Source organism: Ranitomeya variabilis, chromosome 4, assembly GCF_051348905.1.
Source record: "Ranitomeya variabilis isolate aRanVar5 chromosome 4, aRanVar5.hap1, whole genome shotgun sequence".
In the NCBI taxonomy this organism is placed as follows: Eukaryota; Metazoa; Chordata; class Amphibia; order Anura; family Dendrobatidae; genus Ranitomeya; species Ranitomeya variabilis.
The window spans coordinates 481,408,068-481,431,449 of NC_135235.1; the positions used below are offsets into that span (position 1 = coordinate 481,408,068).

The 23,382-nt window shown below is 44.3% G+C and overlaps 1 protein-coding gene across 1 annotated transcript in view; it reads left to right on the forward strand.

Moving 5' to 3' along the window:
• The first annotated feature begins 3,560 nt into the window (after positions 1-3,560).
• ACSS2 (acyl-CoA synthetase short chain family member 2) overlaps positions 3,561-23,382 on the forward strand; it is a 141,604-nt gene continuing 121,782 nt past the window's right edge. The window contains exon 1 of the mRNA XM_077251866.1: positions 3,561-4,333. Coding sequence (XP_077107981.1) covers positions 4,222-4,333 — 112 coding nt within the window. The 5' untranslated portion in view covers positions 3,561-4,221. The remainder of the gene's footprint in view (positions 4,334-23,382) is intronic.

The window sequence follows — 23,382 nt, forward strand, 5'->3', positions numbered from 1 at the left end:
ATCATAGGAATTAATGCAATGTTGTAGGAAAAAATAAACATTTAACTTTCTTTCACAAAAATGTTCCTTTAGACCTAATGGGGGATGTATATACCAAGATGGAGAACATACATACCAGGATGGGGTATATATATACCATGTGATGCAGTGACCCATGTTACAGCCAGGGAGCGCTATATGTGCTCCTCAGGATACGCATGGAGGCGTATCTGTAATGGTGATGGTGAAACAGTGACCGTCAGAATTGTAAATGGCAAGTATGTGTCGCAGAGGGAGTTTGCGCTGTAAGCCTGAAGTAAGGTTGTTCTGGGACCTGTACTCCCACAAGTATTTGTGTTTGTTTACTTAACAGGGAGGCTTGCAGGGTTAGTCGGAGAGCTGGGCGAGTCTGGCTAACCACATACACCTCCCACCTATGGGGTGGTTACAGCTACATAATGTGACCAGGGTTTGGTTCACATGGTTGAGAGTGTTTGGATCTGTATGGTCCGTGTGCAAGGTCCCGGAAAAACCTATGTGTTGGGAGTGCTATCTCCCTGAAGAGCACGTGGTGGGGCTTTGGCACTGAGTGGCCTGTGTGTTGGACGGTCCCAGCTGGGGACGGACGTCCTGAAGAGTGCACGGAGAGGCCATGTACCTACAGAGCCTGGGACGGCTTCTGTGTTGGCGAAGCCAGGACTGACAAGGAGTCAGCGTGAGGAGCGGAGCTCCTGGAAGGTAACCCTAGAAAAGGGGGGTTGTAATACATGGCAGAGAAGTTTATCTGCTACATGAACAGACTGGTGGTCATGACATGTTCGTGGATGTAATGAAATTAACTTTGCGCTATGTGGTTTATGATACCTGAATAAACCAAATAGACTGATTTATGTGAGAAAACCTTTCCTGTGTGCTTTAATCCCGTGCCAAGCGAGTGTCCCCCAACACACTCAGGTAGCGCCATCTCACAACCAGGATAAGGGACATATAAAAGGATGGGGGATATACTGTATATATCACGATGGGGGATAAATATACCAGAATGGGGCACAGGATAAGGGAAATGTATACCAGGATGGGGCACATATATACCAGGATAGAGGACATATATGTATACCAGGAAGGGGGACTTATATATATTAGGATGTGCCCAGGATTGGGGCAGGGCCGGCATTAGGGGCAGCCAGAACAGGCAGCTGCCTTTGGGCCCCCGCTCCTCCAGGGACCCTCAGCCAGTGACCGCTATGCGGCCCCTGAGTAAGAGGGGCCCGATTCCGCCCCCTCCCCGCATTGTGCATTCAACTTATCAGCATCATAGATGCCGATAAAGTTGAAAGCAGTGATGGAGGAGAGAGTGTCACGTGTCTCCCATCACTCCCACTCTGCCTCTGACTCAGCGTGTCAGCAGTGGAGCTGATGAGATACTAAGACGCTCTGCAGAAGTCAGAGCAGCTGAGGAACGAGGAGGAGAGGTAAGTATTGTGTGTGTGTGTATGTGTGTGTCTGTCTGCATTATAGTGTGTGTGTGTTGTCTGCTGCACGATAGTGTGTGGGGGTACTGCACTATACTGTGTGGGGGGGGGCTGCATTATACTGTGTGTGGGGGCTGCACTATACTGTGTATGTTGAGGGCTGCATTGTACTGTGTGTGGGGCTGCACTATACTGTTGTGCGGACTGCACTATACTGTGTGTGGGGGGGACTGCACTATACTGTGTGTGGGGGGCTGCATTATACTGCGTGTGGGGGGCTGCACTATACTGTGTGTGGGGATACTGCACTATACTTTATGTGTGGGAGGCTGCATTATACTGTGTGTTTGTGGGGGGCTGTATTATACTCTGGAGGGGCTGCTTTATACTCTGGGGTGGCTGCATTATGCTCTGGGGATGCATTATAGTGTGTGTGAAGGGGGCTGCATTATACTATGTGTGGGGGCTGCACTATACTGTGTGTTTGTGGGGGGGCTGAATTATACTGTGTGGGGGTGGGGTCTGCATTATACTGCGTGTGGGGCTGCATTATACTCTGAGGGGGTTGCATTATACTCTGGGGGCTGCATTATACTGTGTGCGTGTGGGGGGCTGCATTACACTGTGTGTGAAGAGGGCTGCACTATACTGTGTGTTTGTGGGGGTGGGGCCTGCATTATGCTGTGTGTGTGGCTGCATTGTACTCTGAGGGGGCTGCATTATACTCTGAGGAGGCTGCATTTTACTCTACCAAGGACTATGTGGAGTGCATTTTGCTATATGTACTATATGGGACCTGCATTATACTGTATCGAGGACTATCTGTACCATTCTTCCCCTTCTGAGTAAGGGTAGGTGCACACAGTCAGTAAACGCTGCGGGATTGGATGTTGCGTTCTTGTGCAGCGTCCAGATGTTACAGCATAGTGAATGGGATTTCAAGAAATCCCATGCCCACTATGCGTGCACAGATGCCCGCAGCTCACCTGTGGAGACGGACATGCAGCGCGTCATTCCAGACTGCAGCATGTCAATTTATCTTAAATAAATTTCAACCGGACAATGTATTGGACGTAGTGAATCCGCAAGATTCAATGATCACATACGGAATCACCTGCGTTCAATAGCCGGCAGCGCTTTGGACTCAGCGGACCTGTGCTGCATCCAAAGCGCTGCCAATTACTGAATGTGTGCACTTACCCTAAGGCCGGGATCACACATGTGAGAAATACGTCCGAGTCTCGCATGGTAATAACCGGCATTGCCGCCATCTCTCTGGAGCGGAGCGTGCGGCTCCATGTATTGCTATGCGCCCGCACTCTCCGCTCCTGAGTGACGGCGGCAATGCCGGGTATTAACATTCGAGACTCGGACGTATTTCTCACATGTGTGATCCCGGCCTAAAAAGGCTGGGGCACAAGTGTCAAACAACTTTAATATTGTCGATTGTGCTCGTTTAGCAGCCTGAACTTAGTGCTTGTAAATACAACAGAAATGTTTTTGTGTGATGGTGCGATATGTGAGCATTTGGGGCCCCAATTTAAACTTTTGTCCAGGGCCCCACTTTGTCTAAAACCGGCCCTGGATGGGGGACATATACCCCAGGAAGGAGATGAAGATGAGGGACAGTACTGCATAATGGGGGCAGGGGTGCAACACATCCTTATAGGATTTAGAACGCTATAAGGGCCCATTCATCTGAATAACATGCAAGGGGGGCCAACCTGACTCTAGTTATGTTGCTGTGCAGGAGCCATTTTACAGCTGACGACTCGCTGTATCAGGGATAACGCCTTATTATCTGCATGTAGCCTGTGTGGACCCTAGGGTGGACAGGTGTTGTCCCGGGTGAACAGGGATGGTCCAGTCAGAGCAGACTAGTCATTATGTGGGAGCTGTGAGATGACACAACAGTAGTCACACAGATATAACATCTGACTAGAGTTCTTCTGACAGAACAGGACACGGCAGTAGCATGGCATGAGCTGTGTTTGTGGTGCCTGCTCTCCATTGCTTTCTGCAGCGCACACGACAGTCACACCACTCCTGTTTCTCTACAACCACACCCATGTGTGTGTGACCGAGCAGTGAGCGCCATGTCCGCTGAGGAGAGCGGCTGTGTGCTCCTCCGGACAGCAGGCGTCGCCATAGAGCAGCTCAGCACGCAGGCGTTGCTTCTTTGTGTGTCTTGTAGTCTCCTCCTCTGTAGGGTCAAGCTTGGACATGAGGAAGGACTCCGCACGCCTCCTGTGCACGGTGCAGCCCGCACACTGACACCTTGCTCTTCCTCAGAGGACACGGTCGCCGGCGGCGGCTCCTTCTGCAGCTCTCTCTTCCTCTGCTGCCTCTTCATACATTGCTCTCACCAAGTGTCTGTCACCTTCCTGTGCCTCAGGAGACTGAATGAAACTTCTCTTGTCGCACTCCTTTCCGCGGGCAGTGACTGCCAGGCTTCTCCCTTGAGCTGCACATTGCAAATATTGATATTTTAGGAAGTTTTTAGACTTGTGTGTTTTTAGTGACGGTTGTGCTTCTGGGACCGTCTGCAGCTTGTTGCTCCGCTGCTGTCCCGCACTGCTGTATGTAGAGGACTGTGCATCTTCCTGCTGCCACTGCCTTACACTAGGATTGGAGTTGAGATTTTTATTTTATTTTTTGCATATTATAAACTCTATTTTAGGATATTTAGACTTAAAAGAGCCACTTTTCCCTTTCTGGTCCGATTCCGCAGAGCTCAGCTTGTCTTGTTAGTATTTGCACTATAGCTGTCATGTCTGCTCCAGATGTGTTCCCTCCTGCGCCAGAGGTGACCGCCACCGCACACGTCCCGTCGTTTCAGAAATATCAAGAAATGTATGGGAGATCGGTGCGAGAACCCAGCGGTGAGTGATGTCTAATGTCACTGTACATCGGGGTCTCGGGATTCATGTCAGTCACATTGGTAAGGGTGGCTATTCGGGGGATTCTCGTGTAATATTAAGGCCTCATTTACATGTCCGTGAATCAAGTACGTGTTCTGTTTGATTTTTTTTTTCAGATAGAACACGTACCCATTATAATCTATGATATTCGTTTTGGTTTTTTTTGCGAACTGCACAAAAAATCAGATGTTCGTTTTTGGTTGGAATCACAGATCAAAATTACCCATACTGGTCTATGGGTCCATGAAAATCACTGACATTGCACAGATGGCATCAGCGTGCTGTCAATGATTACCATTGCCACAGATAGGAGAAGCTATGAAATGTATTTCTTCTTTCATGTGTGAAAATCGCTGACAGTAAAACTGATGGAACTTGGGTCACTTTTTGGTACAATGAAAACCACAGGTCTCTGAATGAGGCTTAAAACGGGGAATTCTGCTGGACATATAAGCTAGGATTGCTAAAAACTATCCAGATGTAAATGGCAGCATATTCATAGACTAAAATGGGCAAAATATGGTCAACAAAATGTTTTGGGAAGCTTGTCATATTGCTTTTTTTTTTTTTTTTTTGGACGTACAAAAAAAAATAACTTGACAAGTTGTTTTCTTTGTTTTGCGTCCCAAAAGAATGTATGAAAGACAAGCGGTATATACATTTTTTTTTTTTCCGCATTCTTAAGGGGAGACATTTTTAACCATATGTTTGCTTACATTTAAAACACAAATGTTGTCCTGTCCATGCCATTCAAAGCTAGTTGACAAAAGAACAAAAATGGATACTTTGCCTTTAAAAAAAAAAATTATATATACACAGTACAGACCAAAAGTTTGGACACCTTCTCATTTAAAGATTTTTCTGTTTTTTCATGACTATGAAAATTGTACATTCACACTGAAGGCATCAAAACTATGAATTAACACATGTGGAATTATATGCTTAACAAAAAAGTGTGAAACAACTGAAATTATGTCTTATATTCTAGGTTCTTCAAAGTAGCCACCTTTTGCTTTGTCTGCTTTGCACACTCTTGGCATTCTCTTGATGAGCTTCAAGAGGTAGTCACCGGGAATGGTTTTCACTTCACAGGTGTGTCCTCTCAGGTTTAATAAGTGGGATTTCTTGCCTTATAAATGTGGTTGGGACCATCATTTGTGTTGTGCAGAAGTCTGGTGAATACACAGCTGATGGTCCTACTGAATAGACTGTTAGAATTTGTATTATGGCAAGAAAAAAGCAGCTAAGTAAAGAAAAACGAGTGGCCATCATTACTTTAAGAAATGAAGGTCAGTCAGTCCGAAAAATTGGGAAAACTTTGAAAGTGTCCCCAAGTGCAGTGGCAAACACCATCAAGCGCTACAAAGAAACTGGCTCACATGAGGACCGCCCCAGGAAAGGAAGACCAAGAGTCACCTCTGCTTCTGAGGATAAGTTTATCTGAGTCACCAGCCTCAGAAATTGCAGGTTAATAGCTCAGATTAGAGACCAGGTCAATGCCACACAGAGTTCTAGCAGCAGACACATCTCTACAACAACTGTTAAGAGGAGACTTTGTGCAGTAGGCCTTCATGGTAAAATAGCTGCTAGGAAACCACTGCTAAGGACAGGCAACAAGCAGAAGAGACTTGTTTGGGCTAAAGAACACAAGGAATGGTCATTAGACCAGTGGAAATCTGTGCTTTGGTCTGATGGGTCCAAATTTGAGATCTTTGGTTGCAACCACCGTGTCTTTGTGCGACGCAGAAAAGGTGAACGGATGGACTCTACATGCCTGGTTCCCACCGTGAAGCATGGAGGAGGAGGTTTGATGTTGTGGGGGTGCTTTGCTGGTGACACTTTTGGGGATTTATTCCAAATTGAAGGCATTCTGAACCAGCATGGCTACCACAGCATCTTGCAGCGGCATGCTATTCCATCCGGTTTGCGTTTAGTTGGACCATCATTTATTTTTCAACAGGACAATGACCCCAAACACACCTCCAGGCTGTGTAAGGGCTATTTGACCAAGAAGGAGAGTGATGGGGTGCTATGCCAGATGACCTGGCCTCCACAGTCACCAGACCTGAACCCAATCGAGATGGTTTGGGGTGAGCTGGATCACAGAGTGAAGGCAAAAGGGCCAACAAGTGCTAAGCATCTCTGGGAACGCCTTCAAGATTGTTGGAAGACCATTCCCGATGATTACCTCTTGAAGCTCATCAAGAGAATGCCAAGAATGTGCAAACCAGTCATCAAAGCAAAAGGTGGCTACTTTGAAGAACCTAGAATATAAGACATAATTTCAGTTGTTTCACACTTTTTTGTTAAGTATATAATTCCACATATGTAAATTCATAGTTTTGATGCCTTCAGTGTGAATGTACAATTTTCATAGTCATGAAAATACAGAAAAATCCTTAAATGAGAAGGTGTGTCCAAACTTTAGGTCTGTGTGTATATGTATATGTGTATGTGTGTATATATATATATATATATATATATATATATATATATATATATATATATATATATATATATATATATATATATATATATATATGTAGATGGACATATATTTCAAAATTGAGGCAAACGTATGGTGCACGCTTGCATAGGTCGTTTGCATACATGCGAATGAGAGCCTAACAAAATGTCACTATAGTAATTATTTGTCATAACATAATATGTAGTGTAATGTTACAGTAAAAATAAGTAGAAATATTCACAATTTTTGACATCTGATGCAGTTGGAGGAAAAAAATGTGCAATCTGCACGTGGTGGCATCGTGTGTACCGTAATTGCATATTTTCCAATGTATACAGGTACATTTAACGACTCCTAATATGTGACAAACTCCACTGTACTTACCACACCCATCTGTACACAGTAAAAAGATGACATTCTGAATTCAAAATATTATGTATGTTTGTTTTTTTCAAGCTTTTAGTTGTTATCTTACTCGTATACACACACTTTGTTGATTTCTCCGGTATTATTGATATTGTGAGACCCATTATGGTTTCCAGTCTGCATTTTCTTTCAGTCTATAAAATTGATGCTTCTCAAATTTGATGTTTCCATCTGGGTTTCCTTACACCTGGTCAGAGGTTCCCCCATAAAAGTATCTTTTTCAATAGCATAAACTAATATGTCTGTCCAAGACCTCATTACGATATTTTTCTTGTATGTGGAAAAAAAATAGGCCAGTTATCATATCATTTTCAGTTAGATCAGTGTGTTCACATTTTCCCAACAGTGCTCCATCAATTTTACTTGTATGCATGATTTAAAAGAAAAAAATGAAACTGTGAAAAACATTGATTCCTTAAAGGGAACCTGTCAGCAGGATTGTGCACAGTAACCTACAGGCAGTGACAGGTCGGCGCTGTTAAACTGACTACAATGATACCTTGGTTGATGAAATCCGTCTTGTGGTTGTTGTTTAATCTTTATTTCCAGTTAATGATATTCTCGTGCTCCAGGGCGACCTGTGGGGGGGGTCGTCTTCATGTGGTCTCTGATTAGGTATTCATCAGTATGGCCTCTGACAGGTCACCGATCCCTCAATGACCCGCCCCTTAGTTTACATAATGAATATATGTACATAGTGAAAAAAAAAAAAAGCCCTTCTGCAGGCAGGCGCCAGCCGTGGCACCTGCACTCCAGCATAATCGCATGTGTACTGTGTTTATAATTGTGGTTGAGGTTATCCTGATAGAAAAAATCCATTTGAAAATGGTGCCCGCCGTGCCTGTGCAGTTGCAGCTATCAGTGTATATAGAGGTGATTCGATAGCTGCTTTTGCGCAGGTGCTGGCAGCGCCATCTTGCTAGAAAAAAAAATTTCCTCCTCCAAAATGGTGCTGCCTGCGCATTAGCAGCTATCCGATCACCTCTAGATATACCAATAGCTGTTTCTGCGCAGGCGCTGCGGGTGCCATTTTCAAATGTATTTTTTTTCATCATAATAACCTCAACCACATTAATTATAAACACAGTACACATGCGATTATGCTGCATCGAAAGTGCCATGGACAGCACCTGCCTGCAGAAGGTTTATTTTATTTTTTTTCAGTATGTACATATAATATTCATTATGTAAACTAAGGGGCAGTTCACTGTTGCACCACATGAATCCGCCCCGGAGCACGAGAATATCATTAACTCAAAACTGAAAATAAATATTAAACAACAAGCACAAGACGGATTTCATCAACCAAGGCCTCCTTACCTTGACAAGCCAGAGATGGTATGTCACTCTCCATAAGGAGAAACGTTACCCCTTAGACCCCAGTCCAGAGCCTCTCACCTAGCCAAATCAGTTCTCATGCTTCTCACTGACGAGGGCCAACAGCCCGAAACACCGTGTCTGCGAATTGAGATACTGATTTGGCTTTTATCCTGTCATATTGCACGACTCGTTAAACGGTTGATTGTGACTTGTAGGATCGCTACTTCCAACAGGTGGCGCTATAGAGTTAAGTCCTCTTTTTCTCAGAAGAGGCAATTTGCATATCAACCAAGGTATCATTTTAATCAGTATAAGGCTGCCCTCACACTTTGCAGTATTTGGTCAGTATTTTACATCAGTGTTTTTAAGCCAAAACCAGGAGTGGAACAATTAGAGGAAAAGTATAATAGAAACATATGCATCACTTCTGCATTTATCACCCACTCCTGGTTTTGGCTTACAGATACTGATGTAAAATACTGACCAAATACTGCTAGTGTGACGGCAGCCTTATGGCGACAACCTAACATTGTGTGTAGGTTACTATGCACAACCTTGCCGACAGGTTCCATTTAAGTAGTCCATGAGCCGGGCCAGATATCGGTACCACCCGGAGTGACTAATTTTCTTTGGTATTTTTAGGTAGATGCATGTCTGTAGTTTATTTTTTGATATGATAGCCCTTACATATACGTAGCTTATTAACCCCTTCAGCCCTAGGCCTATTTGTACCCAAGTGCCTAAGCCAATCTGACCTGTGCCACTTCATGGGCTAATAACTTTGGAACGCTTTCACCTATCCAAGCCATTCTGAGATTGTTTTCTCGTGACATATTGTACTTCACGTCAGTGCTAAATGGGAGTCAATATATTTTACCTTTCTATATAAAAAAATGCTAAATATTCGGAAATTTTGGAAAAATCGGCAATTTTTTAACTTTGAAATTCTCTGCTTTTTACAAAAATACTGATACCCCCCATAATAGTTATTAATTTACACTCCCCACATGTTTACTTCATATTGGCATCATTTTGAAAATGAAACCTTATTGTTTTACGACGTAATAGGGCTTATAGTTTTATGCGCAATTTTTCACATTTACAGCAAAACCCACTTTTCAAAGGACCAAGTCACTTCTGAAGTCACTTTAAGGGGCTTACATAACAGAAACCACCCATAAATTACCCCATTTTGCAAACTACACCCCTCAAGCTGTTCAAAACTCATTTTTAAAAACTGTTAACCCTTTAGGTGTTCCACAGGAATTTTAGCAGAATGAAGGCGAAATTTCAAAATTTCATTTTTTTTCCAGATATTACATTGTAATCCAATTTTACCTGCAACCTAGCAAGGGTTAACGGCAAACCCAAACTTGGTTACCCTAATTCTGCAGTTTATAGAAACACCCCACATGTACTCGTAAACTAAAGTATGGGCACACAGCACAGCTCAACACGGAAGGAGCGCTATGTGGTTTTTGGGTGGCGGATTCACTGGAAGAAATCTAGGGGGCCATGTCACATTTGAAGGCTGCCTGAGGTACCCCCACAGTGGAAACCCCAAAAAGTGACCCTATTTTGGAAACTACACCCCCAAGGAATCTTTTAGGGGGTATAGTGACCACTTTGACCCAACCAGTGTTTCACAGTAGTTGGAAACACTTGGTTGAGAAAATGGAAAAAGTGCATTTTTTACATGAAGGTGTCATTTTAGGCTCATTTTTTTATTTTTAAGAGGTGTACCAGCAAAAAATGCACCCCACTATTTGTTCACCAATCTCTCCCGAACACAACAACACCCGATATGTTGTCGTACACTGCAGTATTGGGGAACGGCAGGCCTCGGAAGGGAAGGAGCGCCAAATGACTTTTGGAGTGCAAATTTTACTGGAAGAAATCTAGGGGGCTATGTCACATTTGAAGACACCCTGAGGTGCCCCAACACACGCACACACACTGACACATACACGTTCTGTGCTGAACAGGACTCTCCGGTCTTCTCTGCAGAGCTCCTATCTCCCTCTGTAGAGGCTGACACCTCCCAGGCTTGTGACTGTGACTGTACTGGGTTCAACATAAAAATCCGCAGCGACATTGTAGTGGCCCAGGACACTGTAAGCTACCTGCCCACTATCAATGCTCCTGCAACAGCCATGTCCACTGTGAATGAAGTCTTGGAGCAAACACATGCCATCATGCAGACCCTGAAGCTTAACAGAATTGTGTGTGTGTTTGATCAAGCACTCTATGCCAAAGCTGCCGAGGTTATCTGGAAACAGGAGAAGTTCAAGAACATTATAATTAGAATGGGTGTCTTCCACACAATCTGTAATCTCCTCTCTATCATAGGGAACAGATTTCAGGATGCAGGCCTTAGAGATCTGTGTGTTGAATCCGGTGTAATCGCTGAAGGATCAGTGTCTGGAGTGATGGACGGCCGGAGGTACAACAGAGCAGTGAGACTACACAAGCTGGTCTATGAAGCACTTATGAGGCTTGCATGGAAAAACTTCCTTCCATGGCTAGAAGAAAACCATGCAAGGGACCTTCACCATCTGGATGAAACACTGAAGAACATCACAAACTTTCGCATCAGTGTGTCGCAGGGATCCTTCGAAAAGCTCTTGGATAATGAATCTTGCACACTTACCCTGAAGCTCTTTCAAGTTTATCTTGAGACCCTCAGAAATGAACAACTCTCAGCATTCTGGATGTCATACTTGGACATGGTCGAGACCATGCTGGCCCTGGTTCGAGCTTCAAGAGAAGGCAACTGGATGCTTCACCTAGGAGCAATCCGACAGATGATACCATGGTGTTTTGCCTATGACAAGGTCAACTATGCCCGATACCTAACCTATTACTATGCCACAATGTCTCGGCTGCCCATAGAACACCCAGAGGTCCATGAATACTTCATGCAAGGTGGCTTTTCGGTCCAGATCGGTAGCAAGAATCCTTTTGGACGAATTCCTGTGGACCAGACCATTGAAGAGACAATCAACAAAGACACCCAGACACCAGGGGGCACAAAAGGCTTCAGCCTCAAAGTTGGAGCTGTTTCCAGGTTCTACCTGACATCAGAGTACCGCAGTATGTACTTGAGGCAGCTGAGGGCCCTGGTAGGCCAACAATATACTGACTTCAGCCATTCAGACCTACAGGTGTCTAGGATTAGAAGAGATGAAGCCGATGTCCAATCTTTCGTTCAACTGCTGGAGACAGGTTGGGTGAACCCCTTCAACAAAGAGCATAATGGTGAACTTATCAGTTTGTCAACAGCGACTGTAGCACCACCAGATGTAGCCAAAGACCTTCAAGGGGCATACAGTATAGGAGAGGATGCATATCAAACATTCAAGGATGAGCGTTTGGGTACCGATAAGCCAACTACATTGTTTCATGACAAGATGACGAAGAACAAACTTAAAACGTTCTCTAACATCCAAATGAAGACACGCAGACAAGGTCTTGGCAAGGAGGTAATTTTGAAGGCTGACAGAAACCTATTTGGCCAGATGATACTTGTAGCTGAGAACAGAAAGCTACAAATGAGTGATGTCTTGACTCATCCCCTGGGTCCATTGCCATGGGCACTTGCCAATGGTGATGGGTCTATCCGCAAGACCAACAAGGCTGCCCTCGCAAGGGAGTTGGAGAGGAATGCTCGTCCTGCAGAAGTGATCCCCGAGCCCTCTGCAACCATCATTGATGGGATGAGCCTGGTTCAGAAACTGAAGGGAAACAATGCAACATTTGGCCAGCTAGCAGGCACAGCAATGAGTCGCGCTATCCATGAGGGTGCTAAGAGCAAGCGCATTGATATTGTCTTTGACGTCTACAAGGAGACATCCATCAAAGATACAGAAAGAGTCAACAGATATGAAGGCACAGGGATCCATTTCAAGAACATTCAACATGGGCACAACATCCAGCAGTGGAAAAAGCTTCTAAGTAGTTCCTCCAACAAGGCAAGTCTCATAAAGTTTCTGGTAGAAGAATGGAAGGCGAAACACCACAGGGAGAAGCTTGAGGAGAAGGAGCTGTATGTCACATGTGAGCAGCTCTGCTTTAAGATCACCAAAGAACAGTGGGAAGAGGCTGCTGACCTTAAGTCAAATCAAGAAGAAGCAGACACACGCCTCCTTCTCCATGCTCTTCATGCAGCAGAATCTGGTTACAAGTCGGTCATCATCACTTCGGAGGATACTGATGTCATGGTCCTGTGTCTGGGCATGTGCCACAAAATCCCATCCCACCTGTTCCAGAAATGCGGTACACAGAACCGGACAAGATTCCTGGATATCACCACTCTGAGCCGAACATTGGGAGGCAGCGTATGTGATTCATTGATTGGTATGCATGCATTTACAGGCTGTGACACCGTCAGTGCATTCGCTGGCCGTGGGAAGATGACGACACTCAAGCAGTTGAAGATGAACAAGACATACCAGGATGCCTTTCAGGAAGTTGGTCGTTCATGGGAAGTGTCTACCGAACTTTTTGAGAAGTTACAGGAAATCACCTGCCACATGTACCTGCCAACTACCCAAACAACTGAGGTAAACAGGCTCCGTTATCAGCTGTTCTGTGCCAGACGTGGAGTGGTAGAGTCAAGTCAACTCCCTCCTTGCCAGGACTGCCTTTTCATGCATGCACTGCGTGCAAACTACCAGGCTGCGATCTGGAGGAGAAGTCTGCAGAGCCAGCCATGGGTTGCAAACCCAACAGACTGCGGTTGGATGATAGATAACGACGGAAAGCTTGTTGTCAAGTGGATGCAAGGGGCACCAGCACCAGAAGCTATTATACAGCTACTGTCCTGCAAGTGTGTGCGGTCATGTGAACTTCCTCAGTGTACTTGCCTCAGCAATGGCCTGAAGTGCACAGACATGTGCAGATTACAGACATGCCAGAACAAGGGTACTGAAGACGAGCCAGTAGAACAACAGTCAGATTCAGAGTCCGATGTTGAAGATATTATGGAGTAACATATATATATATATATATATATATATATATATATATATATATATATATATATATATATATATATATATATATATATATATATATATGCACATGACATGTTCAGTGTGTATTTACATAACTTGGATTAAATTTTGTTACAAATACTACATCTAGTCACTCCGGGTGGTACCGATATCGTCATATTTGGTTCTTGGCTCATGCTAAAATTCCTGTGGAACACCTAAAGGGTTAACAGTTTTTAAAAATGAGTTTTGAACAGCTTGAGGGGTGTAGTTTGCAAAATGGGGTAATTTATGGGTGGTTTCTGTTATGTAAGCCCCTTAAAGTGACTTCAGAAGTGACTTGGTCCTTTGAAAAGTGGGTTTTGCTGTAAATGTGAAAAATTGCGCATAAAACTATAAGCCCTATTACGTCGTAAAACAATAAGGTTTCATTTTCAAAATGATGCCAATATGAAGTAAACATGTGGGGAGTGTAAATTAATAACTATTATGGGGGGTATCAGTATTTTTGTAAAAAGCAGAGAATTTCAAAGTTAAAAAATTGCCGATTTTTCCAAAATTTCCGAATATTTAGCATTTTTTTATATAGAAAGGTAAAATATATTGACTCCCATTTAGCACTGACGTGAAGTACAATATGTCACGAGAAAACAATCTCAGAATGGCTTGGATAGGTGAAAGCGTTCCAAAGTTATTAGCCCATGAAGTGGCACAGGTCAGATTGGCTTAGGCACTTGGGTACAAATAGGCCTAGGGCTGAAGGGGTTAATAAGCTACGTATATGTAAGGGCTATCATATCAAAAAATAAACTACAGACATGCATCTACCTAAAAATACCAAAGAGAATTAGTCACTCCGCTTGGTACCGATATCGTCAAATTTGGTTCTTGGCTCATGGACTAAAGTGTGCAGCCAGAGTTTTTCACAGAAGCATAGATTTTATAATGGTGAGTTTAATCCATGACTCGAAAACAGACAGCTTTTTTTTTTTTCCCCATGCTCTGCAATAAAGAAACTAGTCCCATAGACTGAGTGCACTCCCTCTGTGAAAAAGGATATCTGAATGAGGCCCAAGGAAGGATAGATATTGTGCAAGAAATATGGATTAGACTGCTTTACCCACCTTTGTGGCAAGTTTTGTTGTTCAGTCTGTAGTCTCTGTAAATAATTTTTGTTTTCCTCCTCCTTGTGATCTACTTTAATAACTCTAGTAACCACTGCGCTACATGGATGTGGCAAGGCCAACATGTAATCTGTACAATGGTAGCTAGATCATCACATCAGATTTTTCCTTCATTGGCACAGACCCCCCCCCACGAACGAGACACATTTTGCAATCATTGCTAAGATACCATATTTGTCGACATACTGTTATTTTGATTGTAAATATTGGTAGCACCTACAGCTGTTTTTTTTTTTCTAGTTGGGTGTGGTAAGTATTGCAACATTTGTATTCATTCAGTACTCTGGTTATTTATGTCAAAACAATTGTATCGGACAGACCAGACCATTCATAATCATTTCTCTAGCTCAGGTTTACAACAAACGTGTCAGCTTCAAGGGCATGACAATGAAAACACATGTCATACAAATGTGAATCTTTGTGTATGGAACCTCACAATGCCAAAATAAGAGGTTGTATGGAATTGGGTAAAAGGGGTCCGCTTCTATTTCTCTAGGAAACAGTTTTTCTGATATTGTAGGTTAGCTCTGTTGTCTTACTGAAATGGCAAGCACAGCACATGAAAAGGAGTGTTGGTCAGGGCTGTGGAGTTGGCCAAACCTCCCAACTCCCTCATACATGGCTCATGTCTATGTTTAAGTGATAAATTTACTGTAGTAGAATGGTAACATCAGGCTTTTAATCATTATGATACAATAATCAAGCCATTTGGATAGAACATAAAATATATTTATTGGAATACAACTTTAGGACAAAAAAACTTTGCATATTTACAATTTATTATACACTTTGCATTAAGTGGGGGGGGGGGAAAGTTTTCAACAAACATACTGAATAGCATTTGTGCAGTCTATGAATTTGTTCTAAGAAATAGTATCCACTATCCAGCATAGCCAGCTCCTAAATTTGATAACACTTAACATTTAATATATATTACACAAAATATATGGCAGACAAACAAATAAAGTGCTCATGAATGCCAGTGCGCTTAATAAAATGGTACAATCTCACCCAGTTGTTATCTCCTGATTCTCCAAGGTTCCGTGTAGGACCTGGGTAGGTGAGACCAGGATGGAGAGGAGGAGGAGGAGGGGGGGGGGGGTTGGGGGTCTGACTTTCCCTGTCGTGCCCTCTGCAGAAAACTCCCGCCCTGACAAGGGCAGTACCCAAGTATAAACCTACTTCGTGGTGCCCATGATAAATATAGCCTCCCTGGGTAATGTGTCTTCCCTTCCCAATGCGTTTCCTCCCCTGTTCAGAGGGTTCATCAGGGGAAGTTATCTGTGTGGTAAATGCCTCAGTATGAGGATAAAAAGTCTCTCTCCTAGTCAAAGCCTGCTGCCATAATATAAGGTGGTGGGCGGTACTTAGGTGCTTCAGCGTCTGTCATCACTTCCTCCTGTGGGTCAAATATTACCTTTCACTAGGAGTACTCTTTTTTACAAATCGTACATACGATTAGTAGTGCTGAAAGTGACATCTATTATTCGTTTTCCTTATTCAGCTCCCTTTATTTGTATACTGTAGCTAAATGGCGTGCAGCGCATGCGCACTAGACTACCTTGCCTCCTGATCACAGGTCCAGTTCGGCCGTTCTCTGGCCAGCATCCCAGCGCGTGCGCCCTTGTTTCTGGAGCTCCGGTCATGTGACCGCAGGTGATCGGAAGGCAAGGTAGTCTAGTGCGCATGCTCTGCACGCTATTTAGCTACGTATACAAATAAAGGGAGCTGAATAAGGAAAATGAATAATAGATATCACTTTTAGCACTACTAATCTTCTTATGTATGATTTGTAAAAAAGAGTACTCCTAGTGAAAGGTAATATTTGACCCACAGGAGGAAGTGATGACAGACGCTGGAGCACCTAAGTACCGCCCACCACCTTATGTAATGGCAGCAGGCTTTGACTAGGAGAGAGACTTTTTATACTCCTACTGAGGCATTTACCACACAGGGAGGTCAGACTTGCCACTGCAGGAGACCTCGATGAGCCTGGATAACTTCCCCTGATGAACCCCCTGAACAGTGGAGGAAACACGTTGGGAAGGGAAGACACATTACCCAGGGAGGCTATATTTATCATGGGCACCACGAAGTAGGTTTATACTCGGGTACTGCCCTTGTCAGGGCGGGAGTTTTCTGCATAGGGCACGACAGGGAAAGTCAGACCCCAAACCTCCTCCCCCCCCCCCTCCTCTCTTCATCTCGGTCTCACCTGTTGTGAATTTGCTTTTTGCTCCCTCTAGTGGTTACTAGTTTTTTGACTCTGGTTTTTCTGTCATTCCTTTTATCCGCACCTGGGTCGTTAGTTAGGGGTGTTGCTATATAAGCTCCCTGGACCTTCAGTTCTATGCCTGGCAACGTAGTTATCAGAGCTAGTCTGCTGTGCTCTTGTCTACTGATCCTGGTTCCAGTTATATCAGCTAAGTCTGCCTTTTGCTTTTTGCTATTTGTTTTGGTTTTGTATTTTTGTCCAGCTTGTTCCAAATCTATATCCTGACCTTTGCTGGAAGCTCTAGGGGGGCTGGTGTTCTCCCCCCGGACCGTTAGACGGTTCGGGGGTTCTTGAATTTCCAGTGTGGATTTTGATAGGGTTTTTGTTGACCATATAAGTTACCTTTCTTTATTCTGCTATCAGTAAGCGGGCCTCTCTGTGCTAAACCTGATTCATTTCTGTGTTTGTCATTTCCTCTTACCTCACCGTCATTATTTGTGGGGGGCTTCTATCCAGCTTTGGGGTCCCCTTCTCTGGAGGCAAGAAAGGTCTTTGTTTTCCTCTACTAGGGGTAGCTAGATTCTCCGGCTGGCGCGTGTCATCTAGAATCAACGTAGGAATGATCCCCGGCTACTTCTAGTGTTGGCGTTAGGAGTAGATATATGGTCAACCCAGTTACCACTGCCCTATGAGCTGGATTTTTGTATTCTGCAGACTTCCACGTTCCTCTGAGACCCTCGCCATTGGGGTCATAACACTCACCTACCCAGGTCCTACACGGAACCTTGGAGAATCAGGAGATAACAACTGGGTGAGATTGTACCATTTTATTAAGCGCACTGGTATTCATGAGCACTTTATTTGTTTGTCTGCCATATATTTTATGTAATATATATTAAATATTAAGTTTTATCAAATTTAGGAGCTGGCTATGCTGCATAGTATATTTATATATTAGTCAGATTAATCTAGCGCAGATTGCTCAGATTCGGTTTGCTGAGTAAAAATAAGAAATAGTATCGCCTCCATCAGATCCTCGTTTATAGATGACCTCAAAGCTGACCTAATTATTTTAAGGCTAGAGCACAACCTCTCTACATTAACTTGGGTTGGTGGCAAAGCAGTAACCACATGGGCAACATCTCTAGCAATTTCAGGGTATTAAGGAATTGCCTTGTGCACAGTCAGTTTTGATGAACGATTGAACTATTCTACTGCTTTGAGAGCAAGTGAAAAATTTTGCTTAAATATGGCCAATCTGTTTACTATGGGAGTGGAAACGTTTTCCCTACAGCAACACTTTGCCTGCTCTATGTCGTCAAAATACTTGTCGAAATCAAATTCTTCATCTGATGAGGATAAAGGAACGGCGGCAGCAGCACTGGCAGGACTCGTGTCCTCTTGCTCTTGGCCATCCTGTAACCCGCTCATCCTAACTGCTACCTCAATCAAAGCTTCTTTTCTTTTAGTAAGTTGTTGAACATCAAGCAATATACGATGACTCGGGTCCACATAAACAGCTGCCAGAAGAATTTTATTTTCTAATAGCAGTGTATCTCTGTTTCAGTGAAGCAGCAATACCATCTGCGATTAAACCTCCTCTTTGGGACAGACAAAACAGCAAGTTCTTCCACTCCTTTATAAAAATGCCTGGAGTTAAATCCTCAGCTTGTAACTTTTTAGTCACTGTAAATGGGTGAAGCAATTCCTTCAATTCAGCCACCTGTGTCCATTGACCTTCATGTAGTGTTACCTGAGGGTTGGCCATATCTACAAGAAAGGGTTTCAGCCCAAGCAATCGTTCAATCATTAAATATGTGCTGCCCCACCGAGTGACTTAATCCACAATTTCCCCTTTTCCAGCATGTCTCTTCAAGATGGAATCAATTTTACGGGTTCTGGCAGCAATAGCAAACTTCCTCACTTTGCTAATCAGAGTTCCAGCATTCCCTCTTGCAGACTCTTATTGCCAGCTGCAGCGTGTGCACAACCCAGCACATGTGATGAATAGGAAAGAGGTGTGAAGCAGCTTCAACAAGATCTAATTGTAAAGAATCATTTTACTGTTCTGTAGTAATATCTGTGCTTGATCACATTCCAGAACACACACACACACACACACACACACACACACACACACACACACACACATATATGTCCCCATTGATCCTGTTACTGTATTTCTGAATTTGAGATGTTAAAACACAGTTTTCCCCTTATATTCGATGTATAGTGTATATAAGTCATCAGAGCAGCTAATTTCTGCAAACATGAGCAAAGAGGAAAAACACACATCAAGCATACAGAGAGAACATATACTGATTGTTGATTTATGCATAGTTTATTGAAAGTTTAGATATGCTTTAGGAAGTACTTACCGTATTTTTCGGACTATAAGACGCACCGGACCATAAGATGCACCCCAAATTTGGGTTGAAAATTGCAGAAAAAAATATTTTTTTATAAGATGGGGGTCCGTCTTATTGTCCGAATTTACAGTATCTTACCTGAGGGCTGGCAGTGGTGTCGGCAGAGGTGGGGTGATGCGGTACGGCGTGCACCTGAGCAGGGTCCCTTCCTGCTTGGGTGGGCGACGCTACGGCCTGGTGTCCTTGGGGGGTTGCAGTAGTGGTGTGGCGACGGCAGAGGTGCGGTATGGCGTGAGCAGGGTCCCTACCACAGGTGAGGTGACGCAGCGGCCTGGTGTCCGTGGGGGGGTTGCAGCAGTGGTGTGGCGACGGCAGAGGTGCGGTATGGCGTGCGCAGGGTCCCTTTCACAGGTGAGGTGATGCAGCAGCCCGGTAAGCAGCAGAGCCGGGTGAATCATGTTATCGGTGGTGGCGGCCATCTTCCTGAGGCCGCGCGTGCGCAGATGGAGTGCTCTGCTTCCCGGGGCTTCAGGAAAATGGCCGCGCATGCGCAGATGGAGATCGCGGCAGCCATTTTTCTGAAGCCTAGATCTAAATTGCTGCGATCTCCATCTGCGCACACGCGGCCTCCCGCGGCCATTTTCCTGAAGCCCCGGGAAGCAGAGCACTCCATCTGCGCACGCGCGGCCTCAGGAAGATGGCCGCCACCAACGATAACAACATGATTCACCCGACTCTGCTGCTTACCGGGCTGCTGCATCACCTTACCTGTGTTAGGCTACTTTCACACTAGCGTTAACTGCAATACGTCGCAATGCGTCGTTTTGCCGAAAAAAACGCATCCTGCAAAAGTGCTTGCAGGATGCGTTTTTTCTGCATTGACTAACATTAGCCGGAACTCCGCCCCCACCTCCCCGCACTTCCCCGCACCTCACAATGGGGCAGCGGATGCGCTGGAAAAATGCATCCGCTGCCCCCGTTGTGCGGCGGAGACAACGCTAGCGTCGGTGACCTTGGCCCGACGCACTGCGACGGACCGAGCCCGACGCTAGTGTGAAAGTAGCCTAAGGGACCCTGCGCACGCCATACCGCACCTCTGCCGCCGCCACTACACCACTGCGGGTAAGCCTGCATTACGACTATTAAGACGCACCCCCTATTTTCCCCCCTTTTTTTGGGGGGAAAAAGTGCGTCTTGTAGTCCGAAAAATATCCCTGCTTTCCTGTTAACTCCAGAAATTCTGAGATGAATGTAGGCTTTCCTTCCCTGTGTGGATATTTTTTCCCCTTATCTATAGAGGAGGAGGTTCACTACTTATGAACATAAACTGCAGCCCAAATTCATCTCTGCTAAAAGTCTAGACCTTAGATCAGGAATAGGACAGACATTTGTAGGACAATTCATAACTTTCCCAATTTCTTATGAAAAAAATATTCCCCACAAACTGCATTGAACTACTGTGCCCAATTTATTATATATTTTAGGAGTCGGTCCATTTTATACCTACTCCTCCAAAATGGGCTCTGACTCCACAGCCCTAGTTTTAGTGTCAAGTAAAAAGGTCTGCTTTTCTAATCTCATGCAACCCCTGTAAATATTCTCAAGGAAGTCTAAAAAGTCAGTCTATGCTAATAAACAAAGTGCAGATGCTCAGCGCATCGCAGAGGGGCCAAAACATTTAAATACACTTTCCCAAGTACTTTTATTCCCTTTATTTCCACCCTCCTCTTTGATAGCTCTGACTTTATAAACACAGAGAAGGGTTGAGATAAAGGGAAAACTAGTAGGTCATAAAGTGCACTTAAATGTTTACCCACCTCAAGGGTGCACAAAATTCTTGTACTTGAGTTGAATTAATTCTGTGCCGACAAACCCCTTAAAGGGGTTAATCTCCAGGGTAATAACGTACTGGCACTGAGAGCCCCGTTGCCAGAAGGAAATTAACCTTATTCCCTCAGGCAGCGTTCGTCTTCCAATCACAGCTGTGGCCCCGTCACGGTTTTAGTCACACCTCGGTGTGAAGAGAGCGGAGGCTGTAACTGCCACCAATAGCCAGAAGAAAGGACATCTCTATTCCTGGAAGTCAATAGCCAAGAGGAGTTAAAGGGGTGTTCCTTAACTTAGGCTAGTTTCACATTTGCGTTTAAATCTGCAGCGTTTAAAACGCATCCGCAAGTGGTGGAAAAAACGCATGTAAACGCGTACAAATGCAGCGTTTTTTACGCATGCGGTTAAAAAAACGCGTTTGTACACGTTTACATGCGTTTTTTTCCTGCGTTTGCGTTTTTTGCGCGCGCATGATGAGAAATTTCACAAGAGAAAAATCAAGATAACCAGACACCGCCAATGGGACTACAGAGGGCGTGTATTATGGGATCTCTATATATAGACCCTAGGGCTACTGAAATTTTAACAGTTTGCTACTGTATCCTGTGTCAAGATGGATCTTCGCATGGAGAGCTTTTATTTCAACCTGGATTTCAGCTTCAAACTGTTTTTTGCCTGTGCTTTTGCTTGGGAGCAAGACAGAAATCGCCAAAGATGGAGAAGGAGACAACGTAGGCGTTTTTGGAGGCACCCCATTATCGAACTACGTGAGAGCTGTGGAGCCTACCACACGCTCTATGCCGAGCTTAATGCCAACCCGGAGAAATTCCAGGAATACACACGAATGTCTCAAGACTCATTCCTGGATTTGCTGTCTCGTGTCCAAGGAGCCATACGGCGACAGGACACCCAGCTCCGTAAAGCGATTCCACCCGAGGAACGTCTGCTGGTTACATTAAGGTAAGTTCCAAATCTAAACCAATGATAGTCCAAATTTACTGTTTTCTGACATGTATTTTTTGGGTATTTTCCTTTATTTAGCGTAACCACACCACAAAAAGAATAGATTGTAATGGTTTTTGTGTTTGTTTTTCTTACAGATTTCTGGCCACCGGAGAGAGTTTATCATCCCTCCACTTCCAATACCGGCTTGGAATATCCACCCTGTCCGGAATAGTTGCGGACACCTGCCGGGCTTTGTGGAATGTACTCCGGGATGAGTTTATACCCCTACCCACCTTGGACATGTGGCTAGAAATTGCGGAGAAATTCTGGAGTGTGTGTGATTTCCCCAACTGTTTAGGAGCGGTGGATGGAAAGCACATTCGCATTATCAAACCAACCAGAACAGGATCGGAGTACATCAATTACAAAAAATATTTTTCTGTTGTGCTCATGGCAATAGCCGATGTGAACTGTCGCTTCATCGCCGTGGACATTGGAGCTTTTTGCCGTGGCAACGATTCGCAGGCTTTCAAGAACTCTGATATGGGCTGCCGTGTGTATGGCAAAAATTTCAATTTTCCCCCGCCACAACCTCTTCCCAACACTCAAGGACCACCGATGCCATTTGTTATGGTTGGGGATGAGGCCTTTCAGATGTGTGAAGCCCTATTCCAGTCGGGACTTGAACCACACTAGAAGGATCTTTAACTACAGACTGACCAGGGCCGGAAGAACTGTAGAGTGTACCTTTGGCATTCTGGTCGCTAAATGGCGCATTCTTGCATCAGCCATAAATCTAAAAGTGGAAACAGTCGACGAGGTGGTCAAAGCCTGTGTGGTGCTGCATAATTATATAATGGTTAAGGAGCAACCCAACATTGAACTGGATGAACCAGTTGCACACCCACTGCCCGATTTCCAGCATCACCCGCTGCGGTCAACTGCAGCAGTTGGCCACATGCGGGACCAATTTGCCGCCTTTTTTGATTCAGATATTGGACGTGTCTCATGGCAGGACAATTAGTGTAAAAGTCCTGTTGTAATTCGATATGTACCAGTTATTTTCTACAATGATAATAATATTTCTCATTAATAAACTTTAGTTTTGGTTGTGTTGACCGTGTCTCCTATCTTTTTCCTCTCCAAACCCAGGCTGTCCTAAAACTGGCAGTATGTGATCTGTATTTAATATCAGTTTTTGTAATCCAAAACCAGGAGTGGGTGATAAAAGCAGATGTGCTAGTTATTATGTTAATATCATAA